Source organism: Camelus ferus, chromosome 25 (assembly GCF_009834535.1).
Source record: "Camelus ferus isolate YT-003-E chromosome 25, BCGSAC_Cfer_1.0, whole genome shotgun sequence".
NCBI classification, from domain to species: Eukaryota; Metazoa; Chordata; class Mammalia; order Artiodactyla; family Camelidae; genus Camelus; species Camelus ferus.
This window is the reverse complement of record NC_045720.1, coordinates 33,415,843-33,425,361: the sequence shown is the minus strand read 5'-3', so window position 1 is coordinate 33,425,361 and position 9,519 is coordinate 33,415,843. Positions and strand designations below refer to the sequence as shown.

Genomic DNA, 9,519 nt, shown 5'->3' with positions numbered 1-9,519 from the left:
TCAGATCTGAGTTTCTAGTTTAGCGGCAAATCATATTTTAAATGCTTGCATAAGAAAAGAATTAAAAGCGGACTCTTGTAAAATAAATAATTATCATTTTTTTAGGTTTGACTTATTAATACAATTTTCATGTGTAAGTATAAAATTTTCTTTAAAATAGTTCAAATACTATTCTAGCAATAGTTCAATTGAGTAATGTTACCAGAAGTTTCACAGGGATTTATTTTGAAGTTACATTCTTGGCATTTATGCAAAAATAGGCAAATGTATTAAAATACAAAGTTAAATAAATAATACATTCTTTTGACTGCAGAAGAGGTATAGCCAGAATCCAGAATAACATTTTAAATAATTTGTCATAATACATAAGCCACTCAAATATTAACATGCTTTCTGGAATCTATGCTAAAAATTAACGACCTTGTAATGACTCAGTTCTTCTTCCCTGCTCAATTGTTAATACATACAATGAAATTCCTTAGCAAAATATAATTCAGAGGCACCATCTGACCTGAGATCTGATTCTAACATGTTATGGCTTTTAATATGAAAACCAGTATAACCAGAATTTAAACAAATTATGGCAAATAAATTAAAACATATATATTTTAACATCTATCGACTTTATTAGGTGTTCCTTATACAGTCATCTGGTATGTTTAAAGAGTGAGCAATCATATAAAAGGAAATATGGTCAAAACTGATTGAAGTAATAAAATCCTGAAACTAAATAACATCTCATAATTCATTGCACAGCATATATTAGATTTCATTACATCAGTATATAGCTTAGTAGTAAATTCTCCTGATGGCCATAAACCTCTAAGGTGTTGTCATCCTGAAAAATGAAGGGGAGGGAGTTGGTGGGGGTACAGAATGGATAAATCTTCAGTAATGCTGGTGTGATGTACCTTTACGCAGTAAAGTTGTAGTGCATCACCACCTACTGGCTGAACTTAGTACCTATTCTAATAAAGGGATCTTTTTCCTGTTATATGTCCCATTCACCCTTTAAAGGTAGTCACCTCTGATACTGTGGTTCCTAAAACTCCTGTCAAATGGGTAAACCCATTTGCACTTCACCCGCCAGGCCATCAAGGATTTGGTTAATACAGTTTTTATGTTCCTAACCTTTAAATTCTGAATATTTTGGTTATTTTTAAAGCCACGTATTTGATGTCTGTATTAACAAAACAGCATCCTGTTTGTGAACATAGATTATGACTATAGGAACTTTGGGCTTTGGCTCAGTTTTTATTCTTATTACTGAACCTTTTAGCAAGTCAGAATAGTCCTGTGTGCCAGGAACTGAGTGCTTGACATATAATGAAGTCAGTTAATTTTCCTAACAATCCTGTAAAGTAGGTTATCATTAGCCACATTTTATTGCTGAGGAAAGAGACACAGAAGGTTAAACTATGTTCCTAAGGTTACCCCGTACATGAATGGCTTCAGGTCTGGGCAGTCTAACGCAGAATTGGCTCTGACTCTTTTTTTTTTTTTTTTTAATTCTGTCTACAGGATGATGAGCCAAATGGGTTTTATGAATATAACACCCACCAGCAATATATGGGATTCAAACTTATTTGAAAAGATCTGAGAGAAGAAACTGGAGCATTGAAACAATGGCAGTCCTTTGCTATCTGAGAATTTATCTCAGTTACCTTGTTAGGTCTAATAGGGAAGCATCATGACACAAAGTGTTTACTAATCAGCAGATGCTTAAGCAAATAATCCCTTACCATCAGCACCTACCTACATTTCTCAGTTTCTCTGTGATTTTGCAATACTGTTCTGACAGCGTAATTCGATTGCGAAGTCAAATCACAAATTTTACAAAAATACCAAGCATGTTGAAGAACTGCTTTTATCATGACCAAAACCATTATCAAACGAGAATCTGGGCAGCTTGGACAGACCAAAAAATCGACAACGATTTCAGGATAGGTATTTCAGAAAATAACCTGAGTATCAAGAGAAGAGAGGCTCTCAAAGAATTTAATGAGGGTTTCTAATATTTTAGCAAGATTTTAGACATTCTCTATTGGCACAATTTCCAATAGCATTTGGAACTTCATGTCTCTGTCACATTTTGGCAATTCTTGAAATATTCCAAACTTACTACTATTGTCATTTGCTATGATAACAAGTGACCTTTGATGTTACCTGCAACTTGAAGGCTTAGATGGTGGTTAGGGTTTTTTAGCAACAAAATATTTTAAAATTATATACATTATTTTTTTGGACATAATGCTTTTGCACACTTAATAGATCACAGTTATAAACGTAACTTTTACATGCACTGGGAAACCAAAATATTCATGACCCACTTCATTTTGATGTTTTCTTTATTTTGGGGGTCTGGAACTGAACTGGCAATAATCCCTGGGGTACGCTCTATCACACAAAACTTGCTTTCCACTCTGTTGTTTTGTTCTTCAAGGTAAGACCCCAATCAGATATTCCCCCGACACACAGCAGTGGCTTGTGGAACACCGTGTAGTCTGCAGGCTCCACACAGTTGCTTCCCTACTCGCTGTGGTTCCACACTTCCAGCAAAGAAGGCATTTTAAAATTTAGGGGTGGGAATGATGACATTATTGGAACGGTTCTAATTTATATTTAAAAATTAGACCTTTAAATATTACTAGTATCCAATTCTTAAAAATATACTTTTAACAACCACTTTCAAAGTGGGAAAGTCACTGGGAAGAAAGTACGATTTGTCTTCATATTTTTGTTTATTTTTCTAAGGCCTATTTTTTGTTTTCTAATACACATATTAATACAGGTGCATGTATATATATATATAATTTATACAGATGCATACAGGGGTTGCATAATTTTTTTTAAAGATAGGATGTAAAATCAATTATACTTGGAGAGTAGTGGTTGGAAAAGGCTGTCTTCCAATCCTGGCAACCTAGGGGGTGAGTCCTCTCTTTCACTGAGTAACTTTTAAAGTCTGAGAGCCAGTCTGCTTGTGCAGTTTGCTTCGGGTCAAACAGCCACTGATTTCTTACTCCATCCATCCCTGTAAGGGAGGCCCTTCTAAGTGTCTTGCTAACCTACAAAGACAATACAAATGGGACTGTTCTACTTGGAAGGATGTGATTTACTTCAGTAAATTAAAAAGTTATCCAACCAGTGAAGAAAACAGGATTCAAGTGGCTCCTCTGAGCTCCAGGAGGCAGTTAACCACTAACTGAAAAATATTTTAGAAGTTTGGAAAGAACTGTCACAGATATGTAAATTCAGTAGTTACTCGGAATAAGGTTTAGAATTCCAAAACTCCAACAATAATTATAATAGATATTTATTTAAAGTAATACATTTATAGCCCAGAAAGTTCTAAGTTGTACATTTCAGGTTTAACCAACTTCATAAAAATATTTTGAGGACAGCGGCATCTGCAGATTTCAACTACATGATTATTTCTTTGCCCATTCTTCTTTCTCTTTTCTTTCCCGAATAACCTCTTTCAGATATGGTTCAAGGTAGAATTTATCCTAAAGAATAAATTAAAAAATGTATTATATGCCACCATCACATACTCATATATTGCAAATACTCATTAAGTCTTAAACAGAAGAAATCCATCAAAATTAATTTCCAACTTAAGAAAATATATTTTCAAGCAGACTAAAAACTGTCTGCTTTCCTAAAATGTAAAAACTCACAAAGATATTGTCACAAGCTGCCTTGACAGGTTATTAGAGGAAAGTCTGTCGGAGAAGAAAAAGGAATGAGAGCCTAAAGGTTTGGCCTGATTTCAACGCAGCTCCAAGGGTGAGAGTTTGCTTCAGAGTCCTTCTGGGAGCCAGAAGGCCGCTCAACGGGCTGATCCCATGAGCACCACCATTTTTTTTTTATCTGAGCAGAAAGCAGACTGCAGAGGGAGACCACCACCTGGGAGGCAGAAGACCTGCATTCCAGTCCTGATCTCTGTATCAGAGACCCGCTTAGCGATATGGGAAGTCACATTACCTCTACGTCTCAGTGTGTTTATGTCTGAAATACGGAGCTAACATTTGCTCTACTAACCTCACCAGACTGTCATAAGGATATGATTTGTTTGACACAACTTTAAGAACACTAAAGTACTATACAAATGAATGTGCTTCTGTTTCTAATGCTCAATCCTTAACGGCCAACATTATCAGATACATAAAAGCTCTTCTTCTACCTCCTCATATTTCGTCCACTGCTCTTTAGGCAAGATCTGCTGCCTCATGGACAGGTCCAGTGCTCTCTTAATGCGAAACACCCTCTCGTTATAAAGGTGCTCAGGAAGCCTTCTTATGGCCTCTTTTACATCGTCATTCTCATATATTGTATCATCTCGCATTAAGCCTATGATAGAAAACAAGAGAGTTAGACTAAATATTCATTTCAAATTAGGGAATTTTTTAAAAAATGAGTGAAACATTTTTATGAGTTATAACTTAAGTCATTAACTTGGGTGAAAAATAAACAGTTAAGTACTGATGGAAACTCAGTGCACTTCATATACAGTAATGGGTTATTTCTTAAATGGTACTATGGAAACAATATGAGCCTTTTAAAATCTACTTTTACCAATTTTATCTACAGTAATTTTAAAAAGTTAAAATGTCTACCTTGTTTTTAAATACGTATCAATAAACCACATCCCTACTTTCTTATACTTTAATTCTGACATCAAGGTATTAAAGAATCTTAAAAGGATAGTGTACTAAGGAAATCAGTAACATTCAGTGATGCTTCCATCAGGCTTCAATTACACAAGATGACATTCATGGCCAAGTACACAGTTCTAAAAAAAAGTTCAGGCATCAAATAATTGCAACGACGTCAGACATTTTTAACACTTGAAAAACAGAAGAAAACACAGATACTCACCCAGCTTATTAAACCCGGCAGCACTGTAATACCATTTTCGAATACCGTCCAGCCACCGGCTTGATGCTGCAACTGATATTGTCACATTGTTAGCTGCTAACAATTCACTTATCGTGTGGAAGCAATCAGAGAACACAAACACAGGAAGGAGTTTCTTTTAAAAGGATATACTGTATATACTGTAGATAAAAATTGCTTACTTTATCTATGAACAAAAGTGACTGCAGGTAAAAAATCAGGCAGTAAGTCATGGGGAAAAAGGGTAAACTGAAACATCAAATATACAAAAGATCATAGGTACAATTACAGTCCCTCGATGTCCACTGGATATTAATTCCAGGACCCTCCTCAGATACCAAAATCTGAGATGCTCAAGTCCCTTACGTAAAATAGTGAAGTATCTGCATATAACCTAAGCACATCTTCCAGTATACTTTAGCTTGTATTGTTTGTGTTATGAGGGGGAGGTAATTGGGCTTCTTCATTGATTTCCACTTGGAGGAGGTACTGCGGATTGAACCCGTGACCTCTTGGGTGCTGAGCATTCGCTCTGCCACTTGATCTATGCCCTTCCCTCATTCCAGTATACTTTAAATCATCTCTACATTACTTATAATACTTAATACAATGTAAATAGTTGTAAATACAAAGTAAATGCTAGGTAAATAGTTGCCCAAGAGCAGCAAATTCAAGTTTTTGCTTTTTCAAATTTTCTGGAATTTTTTTTCCCAAAGATTTTCGATCAGGAGGTTGGCTTAATCCACGAATGTGGAACTGGGGACACGGAAGGCCAAATGTACTGCCACCCTCACTTCTCAAAGTCAAGCACCCTATTCCTTTATGTCCCTCCGCTATCATCTAAATTGAAGGGGTGGGTGGAAAAGAAACTAGGAACTTCTCCATCATTTGTTGTTTCAGAAATAGATTACAGGAAAAACTAAACTTTTCAAGGGAGTTGGAGTTTTATGAACAGGTGAGATTTCATAATATGCAGGTAGGTCTAAATGACCCCTAATCCCACCCCCCAAATTTTTATTCTACATTACCTTTATTTCACTTGGTTACTCTCTTTAGAAATACATGTATTTCTAGGATTTTGTCATTTAATATCAATATGGACTAGTAAAAGAAGCCCATTTTCCTTCTCCCAAGCAGCTAACTTTACACCAAGGGAATGAACAAGGAGAAATATGTACCGTTAAAACTCTTTGGGGAACAGGACTGAGCCTAATGGGTTACCCGGTAGGTACTAAGGGCAACATCATAGTGCCTGATGTTTATAGAAGAGCTATGGTATAGAAGGGGAGGTATGCCAAGTTCAAATTTCCCTTAAAACTTTGTCTTAGGTCTAGCCCCTTACCAAGGAAGGAAAGCAAATTTTCCTTTTACTCCAATCCCTCCTCGTCCCCTGCTCTTTAGCACATCACAGATTACAGGGCTTTGGTAAATCTCCCTGGAAATTAAGCACCATGTGTAACACTGCTTTTAGAAAAATAACTAAACAGTCGAACAATCTATAAACATACTTGCAGGAGACAACTTATTTGTAAACATATTTATCAGTGATGGTGATGATTAACATTCACTGAACTTACTGTGCATCAGGCACTATCCTATTTGCTTTACCCTCATTAGCTCGGGTTATTTACAACTCGTCTGTCGTTGCAGAAGAGGAATAAGGCTTACTCAGTTATCCCACCCGAGATTAGAGGCAGTTAGGGTTGAGGCCAGGCCTATCTGCTTTCCAAACACAGCACAGAAGCAGAATGCCGTCAATATTTGTCAAGTTAATGAAATAATGTTTTCTTAAATGTTTCTCCCACCCACAAAAGGCTCAATGTCATTTAGGTTAACGAATTTTTCTGGCAAGCTGACGTTTCCTGATAGCTTCACAATTGCTCTGCGGGCAGAGAGAAAAGGGACCAACGTTTTAAAAAAGCTATTTCAATTTATACCGCCAGAGGGCAGGGATTGGCAAAAAAAAAAAAATTCGGAAAACCGTATTTGATGTTCACGTTGTTTTAAATATTCCGGCAATTTCTGCATCCTATTCCATGACAAATACGTTTGTTCTAATGCCTACAATGAATACAAATTTCTCCAAATGCACAGATCAAGCTGACGTTCCAGATCAGCCAAGGTTAACCTGAAGCTTTGCCGTAACCCTTGCTCTAATTCCCAGTAGGAGAAGCGCGAGGGATGGAGTGAGGTTTCCAATCCTATTTCTTCCGGTCACTTTGCCTCAGTTATCTTATCAGCGTAAAAGGGAAACTAATACCGTCCTTGTCGCGCGGGCAGGAAAATGCATCGAACTGACAACGCACATGACAGCGCTTGGCTCACAGCGAGCACTCAGTTCACTTGGGTTGGGTCAGCCACTAACCGTCTCCTGATGCCCTTGAACTCAGAATTCTAAGGCCGAGGGGAAGGACTGCGCAGCACGCGCTGCCCGAACGCCAGGGCTGTGGGAGCCACCGCGGGCACCTTCACCACCCGCAGGTCTCATCCCAACCCTCCGGGGGAGCCCGGCCAGGAGACAGCAAGGACGTGGGGCCAGGACGTCCTTTAGGCCGGCCGGAGCCGCCGCCTTCCCTTACGCCGCAAACCTGGCCACTTAGAAAAAGCAGAGGAAGAGGAGCAAGTTGCTGCCAGAATAAATGGTTGAGCGCGGCGATGCCCGCCGACCGGGACGCCGCTCACTTACCGGCAGGCCTGCCCGCCATTTTGACCCAAGACAGAAGCGTTGCCTGCTGGGTAAGTCCTAGAGGACGCGCAGGGCGCAGAGCGCAGGCGCTTCACGTCACGTCGCGGGGCGAAGGGGGACGCTCGCGCAGGCGCAGTTCTGGCGGCCGACGTTCGGCACCTGCCGAGCGCGCCTGTCCGTCAGGGCTGTACTAATCCGGTGGGCTTGGAATCCCGCTCAGTTGCAAGACGCATTCCTTGTGACATAATGGGAAAGATACTAGGCAAGGAATTAGGACGTCAGGTCTTTAGGCCTTGTGTTCTGTTATTGACGAGCTCTGAGAGTTCGGCAGTATTTATTGTGCCCTTTGTGCCAAACAACACGCTAAGCGTTTTGTGGGCATATTTTCATTTAATTACGAATCTGTAAAATGAATGCTACTATGATTATACCACTGTAGAGAAAAGGAAACCGAGGTTCAGAAAGGTTGCATAAATTGTCCAAGGGCACATAAGCTAGGAGAAATTCAGATTCATCTTCCAGAATCTGAAGGACTCAGATTAAACTTTGGCACTCCTTAATTCTAGGGCCACTATGCTACACCGCTAATCCCGGAGACACCAACCCTCTATGACCTTCAATTTCTCTAGGTGAAGTTCTACATCAAGTATTTTAGTGGTTAGTTGAGGAAAAAAAAGTTTACTATTAAATCTAATATACAGTAGCAGAATTGGAATGTAATTTTAAGATAAAAGCAAGTACACTTTTAAGGTCTCAGTCCCAACATGTTAAATCTAAGGTACGAAAAACTGGGGGCAGCCGTATCACAAATTGTCGAGGGAGAAAAATTATTACTAAAGGATGCAGAACAAAATAATTGGTTAATTAGTAGGCATGGGGCAGGGTGGAAAGGGGGCAAGTCCGACCCTCTCTCTACCCCTTTCACTAAAATAAGCTCCAGATATATTAGAGATTTGAAAGTTGGGTGGGGGGTAAATACCTAGGGACTGAAAACAATTGGAGTTAGGATGACTGATGGCTCACTCAGTTACTGATGAACTTCTATCAGCACTACTGTCTTGGTCAGCTCAGGCTGCCATGACAAAATACCATAGAGCTGGGTAGCTTAAAAACCTGAAATTGATTACCTCACGGTTGTGGAGGTTAGAAGCATGAGATCAAGATACCAGCATGGTCAGTTTCAGTTGAGAGCTCTTTTCATGTGGCTTGTAGAGGGCTGTCTTCTTACTATGTCCTCATATGGCAGGGAGAGAGCACGCTCTTTTTTGTCCCTTATAAGGACACTAATATCATGAAAGTCTCAACCTTTTGACTTCATCTAAACCTAAATTATCTCCCAAAGGCCCTAGCCAAATAGCATTACATTGGGGGTTAGGGTTTCAACATGTGAATTTGGAGGTGGAGGGACAATTCAGTCCATAGCAACTACCCACCAATGTCTTTTTCTTCCATCCTGAGACCTAGGACAGTACGGAATTCCATATAATTGTAAATTCAAAAGATCTGATGATCTTAGTCACAATCCAGTTCTAAAATTCTGTTGCCTTCTCCCTTCTCTGTGCCCCCCCCCCCAATTTCTCAAGTTACTCAGTGCCACACATAGTACTAAGAAGTGATGAATGGCTGCTCCCAGACTACACCAGCCAAAGTCAAGTCTGAGATATGAAGAAATGCAATACACTTGTAAGTTGGCATATTGCCACAGGAAGTACTCCGTAAACTCTTCTCCCTTCCTTTTCACCCTTCAAGTTTCAGTTTGCTGGTTCCTGGGTGAAGACAGTGAGAAGGAAGACCTTGCTGAGGGATTAGATACCCAAGACTGCCGCAAAATCCAGCTCCTACAGGTGTTAAGTCTAGAGAGCCTGGATGTTTGCTGATAATCATTAGTATTGATTCAAAAATTATTTTTGGTTTTCCTCCAGGCATATGGCAGG

The 9,519-nt window shown here is 39.3% G+C and overlaps 1 protein-coding gene across 1 annotated transcript; it reads right to left on the bottom strand.

The window, feature by feature from the left end:
• Positions 1-2,851: 2,851 nt before the first annotated feature.
• On the bottom strand, positions 2,852-7,672 carry LOC102511190 (cytochrome b-c1 complex subunit 7). Its single transcript, XM_006191968.3, has 4 exons — positions 7,586-7,672; positions 4,882-4,953; positions 4,187-4,353; positions 2,852-3,509 (listed from the first exon to the last, which is right to left on the bottom strand). The coding sequence occupies exons 1-4, from the start codon at positions 7,602-7,604 to the stop codon at positions 3,432-3,434; spliced, it is 336 nt and encodes a 111-aa protein (XP_006192030.2). The 5' UTR covers positions 7,605-7,672; the 3' UTR covers positions 2,852-3,431.
• Between the last annotated feature and the right edge of the window lie 1,847 nt (positions 7,673-9,519).

Excerpts from the sequence above, each read along its gene's own strand:
- LOC102511190 (XM_006191968.3), bottom strand. Across the intron at positions 4,354-4,881 it reads TGCCGGGTTTAATAAGCTGG|GCTTAATGCGAGATGATACA; the intron begins GTGAGTATCTGT and ends TTTCTATCATAG. Across the intron at positions 3,510-4,186 it reads AGTGGACGAAATATGAGGAG|GATAAATTCTACCTTGAACC; the intron begins GTAGAAGAAGAG and ends TTTATTCTTTAG.